Source organism: Salvelinus fontinalis, chromosome 4 (assembly GCF_029448725.1).
Source record: "Salvelinus fontinalis isolate EN_2023a chromosome 4, ASM2944872v1, whole genome shotgun sequence".
NCBI lineage: Eukaryota > Metazoa > Chordata > Actinopteri > Salmoniformes > Salmonidae > Salvelinus > Salvelinus fontinalis.
In genome coordinates this window covers 84,512,905-84,538,080 of record NC_074668.1, presented here as the reverse complement: position 1 = coordinate 84,538,080, position 25,176 = coordinate 84,512,905, and the positions used below count along the sequence as shown (strand labels likewise).

General features: G+C 46.1%; 1 protein-coding gene across 4 annotated transcripts in view; it reads right to left on the bottom strand.

The window, feature by feature from the left end:
• The window catches only part of LOC129854543 (zinc finger protein 609-like), a 90,560-nt gene that overhangs the window by 17,481 nt on the left and 47,903 nt on the right, over window positions 1-25,176 (bottom strand). For all 4 annotated transcript variants that reach the window (XM_055921724.1, XM_055921728.1, XM_055921726.1 and 1 more), the window contains one exon: window positions 4,944-5,166. In XM_055921724.1, the coding sequence (XP_055777699.1) occupies window positions 4,944-5,166 (223 nt within the window). The remainder of the gene's footprint in view (window positions 1-4,943; window positions 5,167-25,176) is intronic.

Sequence of the window (25,176 nt, the reverse complement as noted above, 5' to 3'; positions counted from 1 at the left end):
CTGACGTATTGGTTAAATCTCAAAACGTTCGGCCTATTGGAGTGGGTCACGGTCGCGGCCTATTGGAGTGGGTCAAGGTTGCGGCCTATTGGAGTGGGTCAAGGTTGCGGCCTATTGGAGTGGGTCAAGGTTGCGGCCTATTGGAGTGGGTCAAGGTTGCGGCCTATTGGAGTGGGTCAAGGTTGCGGCCTATTGGAGTGGGTCAAGGTTGCGGCCTATTGGAGTGGGATAATGTTGCGGCCTATTGGAGTGGGATAATGTTGCGGCCTATTGGAGTGGGATAATGTTGCGGCCTATTGGAGTGTATGGAAGAATGCAGTTGTCAGCCAGAAAGAATGGGCCTGCCCTCTGAACAGCATGGAATTTCAATTCCAAATGTGTCTTGTGTGGTGAGCTGCAAGCAGCACTTGGGAAATTGGCCACTTTGACAATTGATATGGAGTGAAGACTACAGAAGGGAGGTGAAGGGAAAGAGAGAGGGGGGTGAAGGGAAAGAGAGAGGGGGGTGAAGGGAAAGAGAGAGGGGGGTGAAGGGAAAGAGAGGGGGGTGAAGGGAAAGAGAGAGGGGGGTGAAGGGAAAGAGAGAGGGGGTGAAGGGAAAGAGAGAGGGGGGTGAAGGGAAAGAGAGGGGGGTGAAGGGAAAGAGAGAGGGGGGTGAAGGGAAAGAGAGAGGGGGGTGAAGGGAAAGAGAGAGGGGGTGAAGGGAGGGAGAAAGTGAAGGCTCAATTGAACATCCATTTAATTATTCCGTTCTTCCTGACATGTCCTCCTCTACTGTTAAAACAAGAGCTCTTGGTGTTAGATTATTTTCCTCCCCTTCTTCCTCGCTGGCCAGTGTAGACAGCTACGGGCCTCTTGTCAATGTTCGCTCCGGTACATCAAGGGCATAGAACTGAGCAAGCTCAAGGAGAGCAAGGCGCCGCCCTTTAGAAAAACATTTCAATGAAGCCTTTGACAGGTGGTGGTGTTGAAAAGAGTAAGACAGCATGACCGGCAGTGCACTCCAGAACCCAGAGGACCTTTCATACAACATGCTTCCTCCAAACACTGACTAGAGGCAGCGCTGCTTAAGACTTCTCCAAATGTTTATTTGATAATATCCGTTCTCTAGCGACCTCTTTTTCTGCTCCGACGCCAAATAACTATGACGGCTAAAGCTAACAGTCTTAATCCTCCAATGATGGAAATGTATAAATAATACAGGAAACATTTTTTCCCAATCAGCCTGTATTATTGATATATTAAGGCAAGGTGCCTGTGTGACCGCTAGGGGAATAGCCTGCTGTGTGTGGAGAGAGAAAGAGAGGTTGACAGGGGTAACACAGCTTTGGCGTGGGCTGCAGCGTTGGCTGGGAATCCGTTGTGTTCCCTGGCCCTCGGAGCGAGCGGCTTTCTGGGCCGCGCTTCAAGAGCAATAAACTTTCCTACGATTTTCAGAGCTGACATTTTGGAAGTATCAGCGGCGTGCGAGGCCTGGGAGGGTTGGCCCAGGGCACTGCAGCGGAGACCCTAGCCTGTCACCATATCCACGCTGAGGGATGTGTGTCAGAGCTCAGCCTTAAAATACCATTCCTGCTACTCCCTTGGTCTTAATTTCCTGCACTGCAAGCCATCCGACTCAAACACCTCCATGCCAGACTCTCCTCTCGCCTCGCCTCATGTTCAGGGTTGAATGTGTCAGAGAGAGTGGAGACTCTACCAGCTCCTTGACATGGGTGAAAAGCTAATTGATTCACATACGGATGCATAACTGACCTTTAAAAGGCTATTTGGAGGTCAAATCTATCTAGGTTGTTACCTTTATGAGCAAATTGCGTTGGATAAATCCTTCATGCTAAGACTAGACATAATATCAGAAGCCTGGGGAAAAGATGAATCCGGCAGGGCATGTGTTTTGGGACTAGATTCTTCTTTTTTCCCCCTCCACCACATTTCCTTTCTCTGGCGCTCTTCATTCCGGCGAGGTGCAGATGTTTAACTGGTGTCTGTTGTTCATTGACTCCCACAAGGGCAAAAGGCAGAGGTGAAAATGCAGCTGTTGTGCGGCATGCTAAACAAGCTACATGCTCGCCACACTGCATGCCTGAGCAGCTCCATGTGAGAGTTGCCATGCAGGAGGCAGAACTGCTTAACATCACGGCTAATCACACTGTTCTCGGATTGGCTCTGGGGCTCTGCGTAGCGTTGCTCTGCTCATGCCTAGGTTTACTCATTTGGTTCCCATGTGTTAAGTTGTCTGTTTAAGTCTCTCTCAGGGGAGAAGGGGAAATGAAGCCTTGAAAAGGAACTGAGTAACTGGGCTCTGATTAAACCCTAGCCAGTAGGTTGTTGTTCAACTGTGGATAAAACTAGCACAGGATAATCTATGCTATTATGAAATAAAATTTGTTCTTACCTGACTAAATAAAAAAGGTAAATTTATTTTTTATTTTTTAAACACAAATAAATTTAGATATGTTACAAGCTACGGGGAGGTGTTTTAAAGTGCTTTATCTATGTGATCTCTACCAGAGGACTTGTTTGTTCCACTGTCCACCCACACAGGGTGTCACTGAAATATAGATCTGTCCACTTCAGAGAGACAAAACACTGGCTTCAAAGCGAGGGGATATGCACTCAGGCAACCCCAAATGTTTCTCCAGCACCGGGGACCATAACAACAGTCTACACCTGCAGAACAGAGTACTTCTCCCAATCCCCCACCTCTGAAACCACTGACCCCCTCTGAAACCACTGACCCCCTCTGAAACCACTGACCCCCTCTGAAACCACTGACCCCCTCTGAAACCACTGACCCCCTCTGAAACCACTGACCCCCTCTGAAACCACTGACCCCCTCTGAAACCACTGACCCCCTCTGAAACCACTGACCCCCTCTGAAACCACTGACCCCCTCCCACCTCTGAAACCACTGACCCCCTCCCACCTCTGAAACCACTGACCCCCTCCCACCTCTGAAACCACTGACCCCCTCCCACCTCTGAAACCACTGACCCCCTCCCACCTCTGAAACCACTGACCCCCTCCCACCTCTGAAACCACTGACCCCCTCCCACCTCTGAAACCACTGACCCCCTCCCACCTCTGAAACCACTGACCCCCTCCCACCTCTGAAACCACTGACCCCCTCCCACCTCTGAAACCACTGACCCCCTCCCACCTCTGAAACCACTGACCCCCTCCCACCTCTGAAACCACTGACCCCCTCCCACCTCTGAAACCACTGACCCCCTCCCACCTCTGAAACCACTGACCCCCTCCCACCTCTGAAACCACTGACCCCCTCCCACCTCTGAAACCACTGACCCCCTCCCACCTCTGAAACCACTGACCCCCTCCCACCTCTGAAACCACTGACCCCCTCCCACCTCTGAAACCACTGACCCCCTCCCACCTCTGAAACCACTGACCCCCTCCCACCTCTGAAACCACTGACCCCCTCCCACCTCTGAAACCACTGCCCCCTCCCACCTCCTCCCTGAGCCCAGCAGAGTCGAGTCACATTAACACACTGGGGTCTATCAACCACTACCAAACAGCACCCAGGGAGAAAGAACCAAACAGCACTCATAGTAGATGCTGGCTGGCTGGCTTGCAGCTACGGACATGTCACTAACAGATGTAGTAGCGGCTGGAGCCGCCATGGAGGACTGGGATGACTAAGACCCAGTGCCCACGGCTGGAGCCGTCATGGAGGACTGGGATGAATAAGACCCAGTGCCCACGGCTGGAGCCGTCATGGAGGACTGGGATGAATAAGCCCCAGTGCCCACGGCTGGAGCCATCATGGAGGACTGGGATGAATAAGACCCAGTGCCCACAGCTGGAGCCGCCACGGAGGACTGGGATGAATAAGACCCAGTGCCCACGGCTGGGGCCGTCATGGAGGACTGGGATGAATAAGACCCAGTGCCCACGGCTGGATCCGTCATGGAGGACTGGGATGAATAAGACCCAGTGCCCACAGCTGGAGCCGCCACGGAGGACTGGGATGAATAAGACCCAGTGCCCACGGCTGGGGCCGTCATGGAGGACTGGGATGAATAAGACCCAGTGCCCACGGCTGGAGCCGCCGCGGAGGACTGGGAATGTTGATGAGGCGGCGGCCTTTATATTCAGTGGCGCAGAACGGACGCACTGACTATGGCAGTGTGGGCGATTTGTACCCCGCATGCCTACCGAGCGATTGAACATGCACCGCTTTGAAGATTAGGTGTTTGCATTATTTTGCATGTGTGACAGAAGATTAGGGGAAGTTATTCAGGCCCTGTAAACTGCTGGTGATACACATTTCAAATGGAATGAATGTATAGCATGTGTGTGATCACAGAAGTAGCATTTCACTCAGACCGACGTTGTGGGAGTTGCCAATGGCCTCCTACCCATCAGGCAGAGTTGAAAAGAAGTCTGGCTTTGTGTTGCCAGGGGTTCTGTTGAGTATGGATACTAACAAATCATTAAGGCCATCCAGGAAGATCCCATCTACCTGCCAAGTGCCAACTACTGCTAACATTGTCCGAATTGTGCAACATGGAATATAAAAGAGGCCAAACCCGCCCCCAGTCAGGCCAAACCCGTCCCCAGTCAGGCAGGGGGCAGCTTCACCAGTCATGGTTTGAGTCAGGAGACCTTCAATAGGTCAGTTTTTGCAGCATAACATGAACCTTTAGGCAAATTCCTGAGAAAGCTAGTGGGACTATAATAACAACAGACCTTGAACTTTGACCTCAGTGGAAGGCTTGAATAAGCCAAATGTTAGAGGTGATGCACGTTTGCGTCTTTACCCGCGGGCAGAGTAAAACAAGTGCTTTCTGTTATCTTCAAGGCCCAGACTGAACAAAACGTGTTGAGGCCCAATAGAACACAGCTGTTCTGTCTGTTCAAAAGGAACACCAGCGGCAACAATTGTCGGGCTACGCAGTGGCTAATGTTAGCCTACTCACCGTCTTCGGTCTCTTGCCACACAATGCCCTCCAGGTTGACGCTAGTCCCGGGCTCGCAGGGACCAAGGCAATCGGGCTCCGTGGCCAGGGACGCGTCTGATGTGTTGGACGCCACCGAGCGCGTGCGCACCATTATCTGCTCGCACGGTGACGCGATGTTGTCGCCCACGGCGGCCAGGATGTGGAGGGGGGGAGGGGCCGGTGTGGAGACAGGAGATTCCATCTGCAAGAGAGAAGGGGGAAGACACACGAGACACATCACTTAAAAAGCTCTGTATACAGCAGCAGATACTGTGTGGGAGGGGATGCCACAGAGAGGAAGTGCGTCTCAACGCATGGGAGACATCCAGGAATGCCAGTAAGGCCTTGATGTAAACTGATGCCTTGATTAGTCAAAGGGTGGTTGTTATGTGGACTTGGCCCCTCTCTCTCCTTCCTCTCTCTGCTCCACCACCATGATTAGTGGACAGGAAGGCATTGAACTGCTTCAATCCCAACCACTGGAGGTCAGAGAAGGAGAGAGAGATTGGTGTTAAGCACTCTCCCTCCTCTGGTCTCCCTCTCGTCTCTCCTGCTCTTCTATTGCCACATAAATCTGACACCGCATCATCTCATGGACTGATCATCACTCATTCAGCCAGATCTGACACCGCATCATCTCATGGACTGATCATCACTAATTCAGCCAGATCTGACACCGCATCATCTCATGGACTGATCATCACTAATTCAGCCAGATCTGACACCGCATCATCTCGTGGACTGATCATCACTAATTCAGCCAGATCTGACACCGCATCATCTCGTGGACTGATCATCACTAATTCAGCCAGATCTGACACCGCATCATCTCATGGACTGATCATCACTAATTCAGCCAGATCTGACACCGCATCATCTCATGGACTGATCATCACTAATTCAGCCAGATCTGACACCGCATCATCTCATGGACTGATCATCACTAATTCAGCCAGATCTGACACCGCATCATCTCATGGACTGATCATCACTAATTCAGCCAGATCTGACACCGCATCATCTCATGGACACAATCCCTAATTCCCTCAATTAAAGACTTGGTTGTGGTGAAGGAACAGGCGGCGAGGGACAGTAATTGATTCCGAGGCACTATGACGGTGCAGGGAAAAGAGAGATGGTGTGTGTGTGCGCTCTCAATGCATCAGAGAGAGAGAGATATAACGAGAGAGAGATACCGGCTGATTTAAGCTCCATGGTGACACTGAGCTCAGTGCTCATTAATTCAAGGCAGTCAACATTAGAGTGCTTCAAAATGATTAGATCTGATCTGCGTGAGGAACAGGGCACAGCCAAACACTGTGCATTAATTGGGCATAAACCACTCCCTGCTACAATTTTTTTGTTTTTTTGTTGCAAATGCAGGACCCAATTAGGCTTGAGTAAATAACAATTGACATGCAGCTTATAGTCCTATTGACCACATGAATAATGTTTAAATACAACAATTTGCCTGCCACCACTGGGCATTTCCATGTAAAAAGACCCTTGAGAATCAACATGAGAAGTTCATAGGAGCATATTAAATTGGTTGTATAATGAAAGCTAAGAGTGCATCTTTTGGGGAAATTAAGGATAGATACATTTTTCAAACATACTCCATCACAATTTTTTTGGGCAGAAGTAAAGGCTTATATTTGTGGATAAACATCTACCAGAAAACGTCTTAAGGTATCAGAAATACATCAAACCACAATAACGTTGACGTAAACACCACAGCAAACTAATATCACATATTTCATTTGAGAATTGTTTTACTTTCTGTAAGTTGAAGAAACATTGCTTTCTGCCTTGTGATTCCGTTACCTAAAACCCAGATATATCTTTCAGACATTTTTGTAATTTCTCTCATGAGGAGGATAATTCAAGTTCACAGGAGTAACAAGTATTACTGACATTTTACTTATAAATCATGAAATTATTTAAAAACTTGTAATTCCGTTAAGGTAATTACTGCAATGGAATTGGCTACAACGGGAACTCAAAATAGTGAGAAATCACAGTTGGGTCACCTGCTACTGTCCTCCCTTCCACTGACATACTGTTATGTTCAACTCAGCTCTTTCTGTTGGTCAAACCAAGACTATTAAACCAGTCAGACTGCTCTCTCTCTCTCTCTCTCTCCACTTAAATGTCACCTCTCCCAGCCCTTACTGACACCCACCCATCTCTTTCCATTACCTGAAACCAGCATCCTCAGCCACTCAGCACCGACCGACACCGGACGTCCATGGACGTTGAAAAGTAGTTAATTTGGTCAGTCCACCCTGGCCTTGATGTTAACGTCCACAGACGTGACCGGACTGGACCAAATCTGAACTTATTGTAGATGTATGTTTCACAAGTTTGGACAGCACAGTACAATGAGTAGAGTACAATAAAAGAAGAGTACATCACAGTATATTGTAATGTACTCTACTGTACAGAACTCCACTATTCTGTATTGTGCTGTGCAGTGATGTCCAAACTTGTAAAACAGAGAATGACATTCATATCCATACTGATGCATTTCTGTGTAGTATAGATCAGGGACCCATGATGTAATTATGTTACCAGATGTAAATCCACTTCACTTACTGTAGTTCAATAACCAAAATATATATATATTTTTTCAAAATCAAGGTGCAATGTCATAGCTGACATCCCATTCTATCTGCAGATATCTTTGAATGTTAATCTAGAACAGATGAGTTTTTGGAAAATATGGTCGCATAAAAACCAGGGTGAGATATTCCCACGTAATTGTATGGTTTGTTAAACTTAGAAAGCAATGGTTGTTTGGCATACTGTACCAGTCAAAAGTTTGGACACCTACTCATTCAAGGGTTTTTATTTTTTACTATTTTCTACATTGTAGAATAATAGTGAATACACCAAAGCAATGTAATAACACATATGGAATCATGTAGTAACCAAAAAGTGTTAAATCAGAATATATTTGAGATTCTTCAAAGTAGCCACCCTTTGCCTTGATGACAGCTTTACACACTTGGCATTGTCAAAAAGCTTCATGAGGTAGTCACCTGGAACGCATTTCAATTAACAGGTGTACCTAATTTTATTTTCTTAATGCGTTTGAGCCAATCAATTGTGTTGCGACAAGGTAGGGGTGGTATACAGAAGATAGCCCTATTTGGTAAAAGACCAAGTCCATATTATGGCAAGAACAGCTCAAATAATCAAAGAGAAATAATAGTCTATCATTACTTTAAGACATGGTCAGTCAATACGGAAAATATCAAGAACTTCGAATGTTTCTTCAAGTGCAGTTGCAAAAAACATAAAGTACTATGATGAAACTGGCTCTCATGAGGACCGCTACAGGAAAGGAAGAGCCAGAGTTACCTCTGCTGCAGAGGGTAACTTCATTAGAGTTAACTGCACCTCAGATTCCAGCCTAAATAAAAAGCTTCAGAGTTCAAGTAACAGACACATCTCAAAATTAACTGTTCAGAGGAGACTGTGTGAATCAGGCCTTCATGGTCGAATTGCTGCAGAGAAACCACTACTAAAGTGGAAGAGAAGAAGAGACTTGCTTGGGCCAAGAAACACGAGTAATAGACATTAGACAAGTGGAAATCTGTCATTTGGTCTGATGAGTCCAAATTCTTTGATTTTTGCTTCCAACCGCTGTGTCTTTGTGAGACGCAGAGAAGGTGAACAGATGATCTCTGCATGTGTGGTTCCCACTGTGAAGCATGGAGGAGGAGGTGTGATGGTGCTTTGCTGGTGACACAGTCTGATTTATTTACAATTCAAGGCACACATAATCAGCATGGCTACCACAGCATACTGCATCAATACACCATCCCATCTGGTTTGTGCTTAGTGGGACCATTCGTTTTTCAACAGGACTATGACACAAAACACACCTCCAGGCTGTGTAAGGGCTATTTGACCAAGGAGGAGAGTGATGGAGTGCTGTATCAGATGACCTAGCCTCCACAATCACCCGACCTCAACCCAATTGAGAATGTTTGAGATGAGTTGGACCGCAGAGTGAAGGAAAAGCAGCCAACAAGTGCTCAGCATGTGGGAACTCCTTCAAGACTTTTGGAAAAGCATTTCTCATGAAGCTGGTTAACCTCACTCGGGTAGGGGGCACTATTTTCACCTCTGGATGAAAAGCGTGCCCAAAGTAAACGGCCTGCTACTCAGGCCCAGAAGCTAGGATATGCATATAGTAGATTTGGATAGAAAACACTCCAAAGTTTCTAAAACTGTTAAAATAATGTCTGTGAGTATAACAGAACTGAAATGGCAGGCGAAAACCTGAGAAAAACTGGTCCAGGAAGTGGGATTTGTTTTATGTTCGTAGTTTTCCATTGACTGCCAATACAGATTCCGTTGACTTAGGACTCAAATTGCACTTCCTATGGCTTCCACTAGATGTCAACAGTCTTTAGAAATTGTTTCAGGCTTATATTCTGAAAAATTAGGGAGTAAGACCACTCTGAATGAGTGGACACTGCATTGTCCCAGAGGTTTTTCATGCGCACGACCGAGAGCGCGCCTTTCTTGTTTTCCTTTTATATTGACAAAGCTTTTGTCCGGCTGAAATATTATTAATTATTTTGACTAAAAACAACCCGAGGATTGATTATAAACATGTTTCTACGAACTTTACTGATAGTTTTAGGATTTGTCGTCTGCCTGTTTTGACTGCCTTTGAGCCTGTGGATTACTGAACAAAACGCGAACAAAACCGAGGTTTTTGGCTTTATTGGTTTTTGACTTTATCGAACAAAACAAACATTTGAGTAAATGGGAGTCTTGTGAGTGCAACCGTATGAAGATCAAAGGTAAGTGATACATTTTATTGCTATTTTGACTTCTGTAACTCCTCTACTTGGCTGGTAACTGTTTGTAATTATTTGTCCGCTGGGCGCTGTTCTCAGATAATCGCATGGTATGCTTTCGCAGTAAAGTCTTTTTGAAATCTGACATAATGGTTGGATTAACAAGAAGTTAATCTTTAAACCAATGTATAACACTTGTATGTTTTATTAATTTTTATAATGAGTACTTTGTTTTTGAATTTGGCGCTCTGAAATTTCACTGGATGTTGGTCAGGTGGGACGCTACCGTCCCACACCCCCTAGAGAGGTTAAGAGAATGTAAAGTGTGTGCAATGCTGTCATCAAGGCAAAGGGTGGCTACTTTGAAGAAACTCACATTTAAAATATATTTTGATTTGTTTAATACTTTTTTGGTTACTACATGATTCCATATGTGTTATTTCGTAGTTTACGTCTTCACTATTATTCTACAATGTAGAAAATAGTCAAAACATAGAAAAACCCGTGTGACAGAATGTGGCCGGAACCGTGTGACAGAATGCAGCCTGAATACTCAAAATACCATCATTCCAGTTTGATCTGTAGGTATATTTGTGGGGAGATAATATATGTACATTTTTGTTCACTCACTGGGAGAGAAGAGCTAGCAAATCAATGTGGCGGCGAGCTGCGGTGAGAGGGGCCTAATGACATCGTAATCACTCTGTGTCAGATGCAAGTCTCGTTATGATGCATGACGTGGCCAAACTGTGGCTGCAGTGTGCTGAGTGAATGGGACAGGACAGGTAATCAGCCTGCTGTCAACCTGTTCTGTTCCTGGGCATTATGGAGACACAGTGAGCCAGCAGGCAAGCCTACACAAAGAACCCTATCCTCAAAGTGAAAGCCATGTAAAGACAGATGCAAACAGAACAGAACACAACTAATGCACTTTGCTTCTCAAACCACGTTTCCAGACAGGCATTACAGAAGCAGGCTAGTCCTGAAATTTACTGCAGAATAATATTATTTTCTACACTACAGTCCACTCATTGCTCATTCTTGATTTCTAGATGGAAAATAAATAAATCAAGCGGGCTACAACAGAGGGTTAAAAGAAACTACCCTGGAGAGAATCGGCCGCTCTTCCTCGATCATATCTCTCCTTTGCAAATTTGAGGCAAGAATGATCACAAGTTGGGCTGTGACTTAATTTACAGCCTCCTTTAGATCCCTGGGAAACTAATGAAACCATCGTGGTGGCATGGAAACGACATTAGAAACAACAGGGTGACGATGACAGGTTAAGTGTCCAGGAGGTGTTGAATTAAAGGGATTCTCCAGATGGTAACCACTAAGCATCAGTAGGAGAGGCCTTTTGTTCACCACAAGGTCTCACTCAGAGAGCTCCTTTAAGACGCTGGGAGCTGAGGCCTCAACAGAAGTCTCCTTTAAGACGCTGGGTGCTGAGGCCTCAACAGAAGGCTCCTTTAAGACGCTGGGTGCTGAGGCCTCAACAGAAGGCTCCTTTAAGACGCTGGGTGCTGAGGCCTCAACAGAAGGCTCCTTTAAGACGCTGGGAGCTGGGGCCGCAACACAAGTTTCTATAAGACGCTGGGTGCCGAGGCCTCAGTCTGTTGGCTGTTGGAGTGTAAATCGTGTCTAAGAAATTCTACAGGGATTTTAAAACTGGAGTAAATGTTCTCATGTTCACAGTTGATTAACCTAGCCGACCTCTGAACTGAAGAGTTAAGGTCACTGAAGCCATTAACATCCTCTGTACTTTGAGCATAGTACAGTAGTAGTGTTCACTTAGACACAGGGCTGAGTGGTGATGGTTGGTTCCTGGTCCTTGACTGGTTGTTTCTTTGTGCGTGGTGAGAGGCTGGAACAGTTGGGTACATCACCAACTTGAGGATCTCTGAGGGTGATAATTATTTAGATACTCTTGAACGCTCTTACTGTCTGAATGATACGGGACTGTGAAATTCTATTCACCATGCCTGTCCAAGAATATAAAATACCATGATAAATGACCTGATACATTTAGACTACTTTCATTGATAAGTTGCTTCGTGTATTGAATGACTAAGGAGAATGAAACGGAAAGGACGTCCTCCTGAACCAGAGGCGCAGGGAAACGCCAAGAGATGACTCTCTATTTCTAGGTTCCCTCATACTCCGCACAAAACAACAAACACTTTCATTTCGTGGCAGGCTTTACACACACAGTGAAGTGCTTGTCCATTCTGGGGTTCCAACAGCCGCATGGTGAGGAAAGGACAAAACTGATAGATTAAACAAGTCTCTGCCTCAACACTCAGCCAACACTGAATTTAGTAGCTTTACCCTCCCACAGGATTTACAGTCTGGTTTATAAAAACTCCCCCAAACCACAATGTTTGAGAGGTTTCTGCAGTGTCACGCGAGCCCTCCCTTCAAAAACAGCCCCATGCCAATTTCTTGAGAAAGCCACAATGGCCAAGAAAGATGTTTAGCTGAGTGAAAGGATTTTGAATAGATTGGGGAGTGATGTGGAGCATACCAAGCTGCTGACAGAATGACTAAATGTATTAGATTGAGAGGAAAATCTTTGCATGGATTTTCAGTTCATCTTCTCACAGTAATTTCCCCTGACTGGGGATGCTGCTGCACTTTTTGCCGGACATAAACCTTGGCTTCAATTTGTTTATTGGAATTGGGATTTAGAAACTGATCTTATGGCTAGGGCAAGGATTACAAAGGGATTTACCCTGTAAATATCAACACACCTGGCTGGGTTGCTCCTCCCCATTCTACAGGCAGAAACTCAAAACAGGAAGTACCCGTGCTAAAGTCTATTCAACGCTGGTCTGACCAATCAGAATCTATGCTTCAAGATTATTTTGATCACGCGGACTGGTACATGTTCCGGGTTGCCTCAGAATAATATTGACGTATATAGTGACTTAGTTCATCAGGAAGTGTACAGGGGATGTTGTTCCCACTGTGACGATTAAAACCTATCCAAACCAAAAACTGTGGCTAGGTGGCAGTATTCATGCAAAACTGAAAGCACGAACCACCGCATTTAACCATGACAAGATGACTGGGAATATGACCGAATAGAAAACAGTCCAGCTATACCCTCCGTAAGGCAATCAAACACGTCAGTACAGAGGCAAAGTGGGGTCACATTTTAACGGCTCAGTCACGAGACTCCAGAGAATCACAGATCATCAAGGGAAAACCAGCCACGACACCGACGTCTTGCTCCTGGACAAGCTTTACTCCTTTTTCTCCCCAATTTCATGTTATCAAATTGGTAGTTACAGTCTTGTCCCATCACTACAACTCCCGTATGGACTCGAATGAGGCGAAGATCGAGAGCCATGCGTCCTCCGAAACACGACCCCTGCTTCTTGACACAATGTTTGCTTAACCCGGAAGCCAGCCGCACCAATGTGTCAGAGGAAAAACCGTACACCTGGCGACCGAGTCAGCGTGAACTGCGCCCAGCCCGCCACAGGAGTCGCCAGAGCGGATGGGACAAGGACAACTGGGCCGGCCAAAATCTCCCCTAACCCGGACTACGCTGGGCCAATTGTGCACCGCCTCATGGGTCTCCCGGTCACGGCTGGCTGCGACACATCCTGGGATCGAACCAGGATCTGTAGTGACACAGCTAGCATTGCGATGCAGTGCCTTAGATCTCTGCACCACTCGGGAGGCCCGTGAGTAAGACATTTAATTGTGTTAACCCTCACAAGGCAGCCGGTCCAGACAGCATCCCTAGCCGAGTTCTCAGAGCATAAGTAGACCAGCTGCCAGACAGCATCCCTAGCCACGTCTTCCAGCTGGCTGGAGTGTTTACGGACCTATTCAATCGTTCCCCATCCCAGTCTGCGGTCCCCACTTGCGTCAAGATCTCCACCATTGTTCCTGTACCCAAGAAAGCGAAGGTAAGTGAACTAAATGACTATCGCCCCGTAGCACTCACTTCTGTCACCTGTGATGACCCTTCCACTCTGTCTGCCAAATTCGCTCTTTGCTCTTGTTTTCCTTAACTTCTTATGGCTGCAGGGGCAGTATTGAGTAGCTTGGATGAAAGGTGCACAGAGGTGACCAGAGTAAACGGCCTGCTCCTCAGTCATAGTTGCTAATATTTGCATAGTATTATTAGTATTGGATAGAAAACACTATGAAGTTTCTAAAACTGTTTGAATTATGTCTGTGAGTATAACAGAACTCATATGGCAGGCAAAAAAACTGAGAAGTTCTACTTCCTGTTTGGATTTTTTCTGAGGTGGCAGATTTTCAACCATGCTCTCATTGAAATTACGAGATAGATGAGTTTCCCCTTCCTACGGCTTCTACTAGATGTCAACAGTCAATAGAACTTTAGTCATCAGACAACGTGAAGGGGGGCCGAAGGAGACAGGAATTAGTCACCACTGCCACGAGCTGACTATGCTTTGACCACGCGCATTCACATGATAAGCAGCTCCGATCCATCGCTCAACTGAAGTTAATCTAATTCTCCGGTTTGAACGTTATTCAAGATGCATGTTAACAACATTCTAAAGATTGATTCAGTACATCGTTTGACATGTTTCTACTGACTTATGGAACTTTTGGACATTTCGTCACGTTATAGTGGACGCGCTTTGTGACTTTGGAATGGTTTACCAAACGCGCTAACCAAAGTAGCTAATTGGACATAAATAACAGACAAATCAAGCATTTAGAAGAGGAAGAGACTGGCATCTGACATGATGGGTTCTATTTTGGTGGGATACCCCAAGACCAAGAAGCAATTTCTGGAAGAAGTTGGTGTGGAGAATGATGATTCATCGGACTGCATTCTGATGAAGTTCATCAAAGGTAAGGAAACATTTATAATGTATTTTCTGGTTTCTGTTGACTCCAACATGGCGGCTAATTTGGCTATTGTTCTGAGCGCATTCTCAGCTATTGCATGGTTTGCTTTTTCCTCAACTATTTTTTGAAATCTGACACAGCGGTTGCATTAAGGAGAGGTATTTCTTTAATTACATGTGTATAACTTGTATTATCATCTACATTTATGATGAGTATTTCTGTTGAAACGATGTGGCTATGCAAAATCACTTGATGTTTTTGGTACTAGTGAATGTAACGCGCCAATGTAAACTCAGAATTTTTTATATGAACTTTATCAAACAAACCATGCATGTATTGTGTAACATGAAGTCCTATGAGTGTCATCTGATGAAAATCAAAGGTTAGTGATTAATTCTCTCTATTTCTGCTTTTTGTGACTGCTATATTTAGCTGAGAAAATGGCTGTGCTTATTGTGGTTTGGTGGTGACCTAACATATACATTTGTAGTGCTTTCGCTGAAAAGCATATTTGAAAATCGGACAATTTGGTGGGATTAACAACAAGATTACCTTTAAAATGATATAAGACACATGTATGTTTGAGGAATTTTAATTATGAGATTTGTTTGAATTTGGCGCCCTGCACTTTCAATGGCTGTTGTCATATCGATCCCGTTAGCGGGATGCAGCCATAAGAACTTAATAGGATGTCGGTGGGCGGAGCCGGGAGTGTCGTCAGTGAAACGGGACACACCTGGGCTCGGGTGTGTCCCAGGATAATTGCACCTCTTCCCCATTCATTGGGGAAACTCTCTCCATGCAGACATAGACAGATTTTGGTTGTGGCATTTTTGTGGCTATTTGGCTTGTTTTCGTTGACACCTTTCAACACCCCTCATTATCACATGTATACACGCGACCACTCACTTACACTACTGACTACACACACCATTGTTAATTGGATTTACTTTACTTCAGTTAATAAATATATTTTGTTATTCTTTACCTCCACGTTGTCTCCATTTTGTTACGGGCTTCGAGCCGGTTCGTGACACATCATGAAGTACTTTTGAGAGGCTAGTTAAGGATCATATCGCCTCCACCTTACCCGACACCCTGCAATTTGCATACCACCCAAACAGATCCACAGATGATGCAATCGGCATCTCACTGCCCTACCCCATCTGGACAAGAGGAATACCTACGTAAGAATGCTGTTCATTGACTAGAGCTCAGCCATAAATACACTGCAGTGTCATCAGTAGGATCCTCCCCATGACAAAGGTTGAGTAAGTAGGATCCTCCCCATGACAAAGGTTGAGTAAGTAGGATCCTCCCCATGACAAAGGTTGAGTAAGTAGGATCCTCCCCATGACAAAGGTTGAGTAAGTAGGATCCTCCCCATGACAAAGGTTGAGTAAGTAGGATCTTCCCCATGACAAAGGTTGAGTAAGTAGGATCCTCCCCATGACAAAGGTTGAGTAAGTAGGATCCTCCCCATGACAAAGGTTGAGTAAGTAGGATCCTCCCCATGACAAAGGTTGAGTAAGTAGGATCCTCCCCATGACAAAGGTTGAGTAAGTAGGATCCACCCCATGACAAAAAGTTGAGTAAGTAGGATCCACCCCATGACAAAGGTTGAGTAAGTAGGATCCACCCCATGACAAAGGTTGAGTAAGTAGGATCCACCCCATGACAAAGGTTGAGTAAGTAGGATCCACCCCTGACAAAGGTTGAGTAAGTAGGATCCTCCCCATGACAAAGGTTGAGTAAGTAGGATCCTCCCCATGACAAAGGTTGAGTAAGTAGGATCCACCAGTACAGAAGAGTAGGCTATGCTTTCTGGAAACAACGTAGGCCTACTTCTAGATTGACAGGTTGAGTAAGTAGGATCCACCCCATGACAAACGTTGAGTAAGTAGGATCCACCCCATGACAAAGGTTGAGTAAGTAGGATCCACCCCATGACAAAGGTTGAGTAAGTAGGATCCACCCCATGACAAAGGTTGAGTAAGTAGGATCCACCCCATGACAAAGGTTGAGTAAGTAGGATCCACCCCATGACAAAGGTTGAGTAAGTAGGATCCACCCCATGACAAAGGTTGAGTAAGTAGGAACCACCCCATGACAAAGGTTGAGTAAGTAGGATCCACCACATGACAAAGGTTGAGTAAGTAGGATCCACCAGTACAGAAGAGTAGGCTATGCTTTCTGGAAACAACGCAGGCCTACTTCTAGATTGACAGGTTGAGTAAGTAGGATCCACCCCATGACAAAGGTTGAGTAAGTAGGATCCACCCCATGACAAAGGTTGAGTAAGTAGGATCCACCCCATGACAAAGGTTGAGTAAGTAGGATCCACCCCATGACAAAGGTTGAGTAAGTAGGATCCACCCCATGACAAAGGTTGAGTAAGTAGGATCCACCCCATGACAAAGGTTGAGTAAGTAGGATCCTCCCCATGACAAAGGTTGAGTAAGTAGGATCCACCCCATGACAAAGGTTGAGTAAGTAGGATCCTCCCCATGACAAAGGTTGAGTAAGTAGGATCCACCCCATGACAAAGGTTGAGTAAGTAGGATCCACCAGTATAGAAGAGTAGGCTATGCTTTCTAGAAACAACGTAGGGCTACTTCTAGATTGACAGGTTGAGTAAGTAGGATCCACCCCATGACAAAAGGTTGAATAAGTAGGATCCACCAGTACAGAAGAGTAGGCTATGCTTTCTGGAAACAACGCAGGCCTACTTCTAGATTGACAGGTTGAGTAAGCAGGATCCACCCCATGACAAAGGTTGAGTAAGTAGGATCCTCCCCATGACAAAAGGTTGAGTAAGTAGGATCCACCAGTACAGAAGAGTAGGCTATGCTTTCTGGAAACAACGTAGGCCTACTTCTAGATTGACAGGTTGAGATTTCCCAGATGGATCAACTGGCTGTAAATTCATTTGAACCCCAAATTGAATCAACTTAGCTACAGTACCAACTCATCCAGCGATACAACAGTGACAAAACACAAAGACAAGACCCAGCTTTGTTTGTCAGTGGGTACAATTAGTGTTTTGCAAAAGGGAGTAGTTAACCTAATCTTTATCTCATTTAGCAAAACCCCGAAGCTTGCCTTGGACAAGATGGGTTCTCTTTTGTGGATCGAATAACCGTATCAGAACGGCAAAATCAGATAGTCCTCTGAAAGGAATTACAACGCAAGCTGAATCAATTCAGGCTGTTTGGACTGGAAGGCAAGCTCTGTGTTGGAGCGTCCCAGTAATGGAAGGCAAGCTCTGTGTTGGAGCGTCCCAGTAATGAAGGCAAGCTCTGTGTTGGAGCGTCCCAGTATTGGAAGGCATGCTCTGTGTTGGAGCGTCCCAGTAATGGAAGGCAAGCTCTGTGTTGGAGCGTCCCAGTAATGAAGGCAAGCTCTGTGTTGGAGCGTCCCAGTAATGAAGGCAAGCTCTGTGTTGGAGCGTCCCAGTAATGGAAGGAAGGCAAGCTCTGTGTTGGAGCGTCCCAGTAATGGAAGGAAGGCAAGCTCTGTGTTGGAGCGTCCCAGTAATGGAAGGCAAGCTCTGTGTTGGAGCGTCCCAGTAATGGAAGGCAAGCTCTGTGTTGGAGCGTCCCAGTAATGGAAGGCAAGCTCTGTGTTGGAGCGTCCCAGTAATGGAAGGCAAGCTCTGTGTTGGAGCGTCCCAGTATTGGAAGGCAAGCTCTGTGTTGGAGCGTCCCAGTATTGGAAGGCATGCTCTGTGTTGGAGCGTCCCAGTAATGAAGGCAAGCTCTGTGTTGGAGCGTCCCAGTAATGAAGGCAAGCTCTGTGTTGGAGCGTCCCAGTAATGGAAGGCAAGCTCTGTGTTGGAGCGTCCCAGTAATGGAAGGCAAGCAAGCTCTGTGTTGGAGCGTCCCAGTAATGGAAGGCAAGCTCTGTGTTGGAGCGTCCCAGTAATGGAAGGCAAGCTCTGTGTTGGAGCGTCCCAGTAATGGAAGGCAAGCTCTGTGTTGGAGCGTCCCAGTAATTAGTAATTTGCTTACACTCATGGACATAAATATTCTATATACAATAGGATGAAAAAGAATGAAACGGCAAATCCCAAATCCCACAGTAACAAGGTTACGCCATCAACTGTAATGCCTCCTGCCCTGTTGAAACTCAGCAACAAACACAACTCCAGACCTCAAACACGGCCCCCTGGCTTATGCAAAACACCAGGTACTATGAGCTATGTTGAGCATTGAACAGTCATCCGTATTCATTTTCAGCGTGGGTGAGGTATGAGGAATTTAATCTTAACACCAGAGAAAGAAAGAACGAAAGCAAAGAAAGAAAGAAGAGGAAACGTGTGAGTTTGAGGTAAGAGGGTATGATTGATTAAGCAGGAAATAAACTGCCCGTAGTCTTAGAAAGTTGCCAAACTGCATGTTTCCACTTCAGTTCTACAATTCATTTTGATGCCAGGGAAAGTGCTTTGTGGATCGGTGGCTTCCCTGGAGTCAGGCCATCAGAGGTGACGTCACCCTCTGTCGGCTTCACCTAAATGCCTGAGCCGTGAGAGTCCAGAGTCCCCCTCTCTGCACCCGCGGCTACCAGTCCCCCCTCTCTGCACCCGCGGCTACCAGTCCCCCCTCTCTGCACCCGCGGCTACCAGTCCCCCCTCTCTGCACCCGCGGCTACCAGTCCCCCCTCTCTGCACCCGCGGCTACCAGTCCCCCCTCTCTGCACCCGCGGCTACCAGTCCCCCCTCTCTGCACCCGCGGCTACCAGTCCCCCCTCTCTGCACCCGCGGCTACCAGTCCCCCCTCTCTGCACCCGCGGCTACCAGTCCCCCCTCTCTGCACCCGCGGCTACCAGTCCCCCCTCTCTGCACCCGCGGCTACCAGTCCCCCCTCTCTGCACCCGCGGCTACCAGTCCCCCCTCTCTGCACCCGCGGCTACCAGTCCCCCCTCTCTGCACCCGCGGCTACCAGTCCCCCCTCTCTGCACCCGCGGCTACCAGTCCCCCCTCTCTGCACCCGCGGCTACCAGTCCCCCCTCTCTGCACCAGCGGCTACCAGTCCCCCCTCTCTGCACCAGCGGCTACCAGTCCCCCCTCTCTGCACCAGCGGCTACCAGTCCCCCCTCTCTGCACCAGCGGCTACCAGTCCCCCCTCTCTGCACCAGCGGCTACCAGTCCCCCCTCTCTGCACCAGCGGCTACCAGTCCCCCCTCTCTGCACCAGCGGCTACCAGTCCCCCCTCTCTGCACCAGCGGCTACCAGTCCCCCCTCTCTGCACCAGCGGCTACCAGTCCCCCCTCTCTGCACCAGCGGCTACCAGTCCCCCTCTCTGCACCCTCGGCTACCAGTCCCCCTCTCTGCATCATCTACTACCAGTAAAGCACAGCGGTTCATGGAGAACAGCAGCCATGTTCCTTATTAGATTAGTCAGTACATCTTCATGTTTACTTTAACACACAGTAGCCTAGTTTCCTGGTACAAGACAGTGGATGAAAACAGCCGTGCTTGATGATCTCTTGAAATAAAGCCATCCTGCAATCAAACACTAATGTGAATGTTGCCACACTGATTGTGTCCCTATGCTGCAGTTTCAATGAGGACACTAGTCTCGGCTAAGTCATTTAATCCTCTCAAGCCATGTTAGTCTACTTAGAGATTCTCTAGTACTGCATTGATTGCGATGACTCATATGCAAAAGATATACTTGGACCGAGTGTACAAATTGCAGTACCTATAGTGAACCAATGATCCTCAGAAAAAAATGGTTATACTCCTCACATTTGAGGTGACTAAAAGCCTAGTATGACACAACCATGGATGTAGCAAGCTTCCAGAGAGCAAGACTGTTTAAGGCTGCTTGACAATATTGCAGACGCTGAAGCTTCCAGACACTGCAAGAGAACTACACAGAATACAAACAACCTGAAGTAGACCCATTACCACCAGCTGTTAAACGGGCACTTTCGGTTTCTAGGCAACTCTCTGTTTCAGCTGCTAACCGTAGGCTTTTAGGACCACACTTGTAACACTCATAAATAATACAGAAGAAAAACTAACCTGTGATGAAGTCAGTCACCCATAACCATGAACAGTAAGCCAGTTGCTCATTTCAAGTAGATAACACACACAAGAAATACACTCTATGCCATATGGTTCCTTTGCATGTATAGGCCTGTGCCAAGGTTTCAAGTGGATTTTTTCTCCCAGAGACTAAATGGGCTACATCAAACAAGATGGCTGATATGGTGTATCAGCTACTAGCCTAGATGTAAAAAAATATATATTTAAAAAATATTACAATTCTGCTTCTGACAATCTTTACAAGAACATCTCACAAGGCATACCTTCAGATCATATATTTAAAGGAACTAGAATGTAGCCTAGAAGCCAAGCAAGACAACCTCGACTAAGAAACTGTGACTAGGTGAGTCAAACAAGATAACACATCTAAAAAACTAAACATTATTTTTTTGTTTACCTTTATTTAACTAGGCAAGTCAGTTAGGAACAAATTCTTATTCACAATGACGGCCTAGGAACAGTGGGTTAACTGCCTTGTTCAGGGGCAGAACGACTTTCGGTTACTAGTCCAACGCTCTAACCACTAGGCTACCTGCCGCCCCACAAACATAAGATGTGAATGTACCTTGTGGGTTCCCATCAATCTAACAGTCCTTAACAATCACTTTGGGTTGCAGCTCACCTGTTACTTAGTGGAACGAAACATAGCACTTCCTTGCAAATTAAGGAACTCTTCCTAAGCAAACAAAGCCAGTGTCAACCTGACACCACCACCTACCCAATGTTGCCCAAGGCTAACGAGCAGAGGCAGGGAAGGGAAAGCAGCCAGAGGAGCCACTCGAGGCAGATGTGAAGAGCTTTACCTGAAGAGACATCTGTATTCAGTGATGAAAGAACAGCAGGTGCTTCACAGAGACACTAGATTCCTCTCTGTCCTACAAGAAGTGTGAATGAGAGTGAAGGTGACCGAGGCAGACAGAAGGCCCCAGACAGTGTGTGGATAAGGGAGGTATTGTCGTTAGTCGTCACGTATCTTATCACACAGCATACGGAGCCTAGTTTGAGGAATGGAAAAGCATATCACCTGTCAGAGTGAGAAGCCACTCACATTTTTTATTTAACTAGGCAAGTCAGTTAAGAACAAATTCTTATTTTCAATGACGGCCTAGGAACAGTGGGTTAACTGCCTTGTTCAGGGGCAGAATGATAGATGTTCACCTTGTCAGCTCAGGGATTCAATCTAGCAACTTTTTGTTTACCGGCCCAACACTAATCACTAGGCTACCTGCCGCCCCAAAAAGCTGCTACTGGAGTGAAGCAGCCTTTTATAAGCCCAGTCATTGCGCAACAAATAACCATTCTAAATACAATCCCATGTTAAACTGTTTTGATGAAACACAATAAATAAAATGTAAAAAGAGCACCTTTTCATTTCTCAATCTCAACTTGTAATTAAAAGTACGCCTCCCATTCACCATTGGAGTGTATAGGATATATTGAAGGGTAGGCAGGCTATCTGGGAATCACACACCACTTTAATGGAAACTTGAGGGCCTTGAATTCTTATCAACTTTCTTTTGTTGTCCAGAAACCAAAGGCACCACCCTAGTCATATTTTTTTTATTTTACCTATAACTAGGCAAGTCAGTTAAGAACAAATTCTTATTTACAATGACGGCCTACTCCGGCCAAACCCGGACGATGCTGGGCCAATTGTGCGCCGCTCTATGTGACTCCCAATCACAGCCGGATGTGATACAGCCTGGAATGGAACCAGGTACTATCTTGCACCGAGAGGCAGTGCCTTAGACCGAAGAGCCAAATCAGGAGCAACCCATCCTAGTTGTTGCTATTGAATTCCCCTCTTTCTAGGTTTCTAACAGAGAGCTTCATTGCCGTCTCTTTCTAGGTTTCTAACAGAGAGCTTCATTGCCGTCTCTTTCTAGGTTTCTAACAGAGAGCTTCATTGCCGTCTTTTTCTAGGTTTCTAACAGAGAGCTCCATTGCCGTCTTTTTCTAGGTTTCTAACAGAGAGCTCGATTGCCGTCTCTTTCTAGGTTTCTAACAGAGAGCTTCATTGCCGTCTCTTTCTAGGTTTCTAACAGAGAGCTTCATTGCCGTGTCTTTCTAGGTTTCTAACAGAGAGCTTCATTGCCGTCTCTTTCTAGGTTTCTAACAGAGAGCTTCATTGCCGTCTTTTTCTAGGTTTCTAACAGAGAGCTTCATTGCCGTCTCTTTCTAGGTTTCTAACAGAGAGCTTCATTGCCGTCTCTTTCTAGGTTTCTAACAGAGAGCTTCATTGCCGTGTCTTTCTAGGTTTCTAACAGAGAGCTTCATTGCTGTCTCTTTCTAGGTTTCTAACAGAGAGCTTCATTGCCGTCTCTTTCTAGGTTTCTAACAGAGAGCTTCATTGCTGTCTCTTTCTAGGTTTCTAACAGAGTGCTTCATTGCTGTCTCTTTCTAGGTTTCTAACAGAGAGCTTCATTGCCGTCTCTTTCTAGGTTTCTAACAGAGAGCTTCATTGCCGTCTCTTTCTAGGTTTCTAACAGAGAGCTTCATTGCCGTGTCTTTCTAGGTTTCTAACAGAGAGCTTCATTGCTGTCTCTTTCTAGGTTTCTAACAGAGAGCTTCATTGCCGTCTCTTTCTAGGTTTCTAACAGAGAGCTTCATTGCTGTCTCTTTCTAGGTTTCTAACAGAGTGCTTCATTGCTGTCTCTTTCTAGGTTTCTAACAGAGAGCTTCATTGCCGTCTCTTTCTACGTTTCTAACAGAGAGCTTCATTGCCGTCTCTTTCTAGGTTTCTAACAGAGAGCTTCATTGCCGTCTCTTTCTAGGTTTCTAACAGAGAGCTTCATTGCTGTCACATACGGAACCACTGCACTGTTTCCAACTCCTACAAACTGAATTTTGGCAGATGTTTGAAAATGACTTTTTATTAGCTACTTCATTAGGCCCTGTCAGACAATAGGCTTGCTATTGTTGCATGTTTTCATTAAGTCCAACCCTTGTATACATGCATCATATTTTCTGTTGGTCACAGCATTTCTTTTTTTGGAGAGAAAAAAAAACGTACCGTTTGGTTAATGAGGGCTGGTTAGTCAGCAGCAAAATGTACTAACATTTACATCCATCATTTCTACCTTTAGTAGCTCTGCGTTCAAAGACAAACAGATTGTCTGCTCTAATGGAGACAAACTCACACAAAAGCTCATTTAAATCCCTAAAAAGCCTAACTGACAGGCACATCAAACAAACAATTGAGCCAAAATTCTTGCAAAACATTGAAGGCCCCGAAGCACAACACAGCTCAGCCTACATCATAAACGGCACTGACGCCTCTGAGGCAGCTAGGTCAGGCAGAAGAGAGGGGGAAATTAGCAACCACTAATTTAGCACTTTCAACATCGACAATGAAAGATTAAACACCCAGTCTAAAAGCGGTGCCTCGTTGGGGCATCCAGACAGGCAACACATTCCTCAAGCGACACTACTCCACCCTTATGAAAGAAAGCAGAAGAGCTTTTCATTTGTGAGTGAGTGAGTGAGTGGAGAGAGAGAGGAGGCTAAGCATCTTATCTGTAGGCGGCACAACAACCAAGATAAGGTGATGGGCTTACAGCTTACCATTCAGATGTAGGCTTCCATCAAATCAGCCGGGCCTGACCATGCTGTTCCACAATAAATAACCTCCTTGGGATTGTCAAAGTAATGCAATGGCTCATCATGAAGGCCATACTACAGCTTCTACTGTGTCCAAGGGTTGGGGGAAAACTAGGCCAGACAAACAGAAAACATTACAAATATAAACTGCCATGATAACTATTTCTCCAGAATAGACCTAGTTTGATCACGCCAATCAAACATCAACTCCAACTATGGAGGTAAAATGTGCTTGACGTTCATATCTCCTACCTAACTCTAAAGCACCGTTCTGTAGCTACGAGAGCAAGACTTGAAATAATTCCAGTTCCATGAGGTGATCGTCTTTCTCCCTTAGCCACAACAGCATCCTGGCAATAGACTAACTCGCACAGCTTGGGGAAAGCTCATTCTAATTTGCTAACGTAAACTCATTTTCAGGGAGGTGGACTGCAGCTGTACCTCCTCAGCTCTGAGATTTGTCTGGTTGGCTGGCTTGCACCAAGGATGTGTTTTGGTACACTATTCTCTTGTCAAAGTTAGATCCAGCTTGACCCTGCCCCCCAAACCTCCCACTTTCCTCAGGCGCAGCTGGCTGTGCCTGGTATTGTTTGCTAGCTGTCAGGGTGGGGGTTGGGCAGGACTGGAGTATGGTGTGGTAGGCTGAAGTCAGATGATATATTGTTAAGACTGGAAGCAGAGAAGGCCTCATTCTTCCCTTAGTAGCAACCTGAACTATGCACTGCTGCAGACCAAGGTGGTGCATTAATGCATGGGAAATTGCCTGCAACCATTTATTCCCCCACTGCTATAACAGAAACAGGAAGTGTTTCCCTTGCCTAGTTCCAAACAGGAAGTGTTTCCCTTGCCTAGTTCCAAACAGGACGTGTTTCCCTTGCCTAGTTCCAAACAGGACGTATTTCCC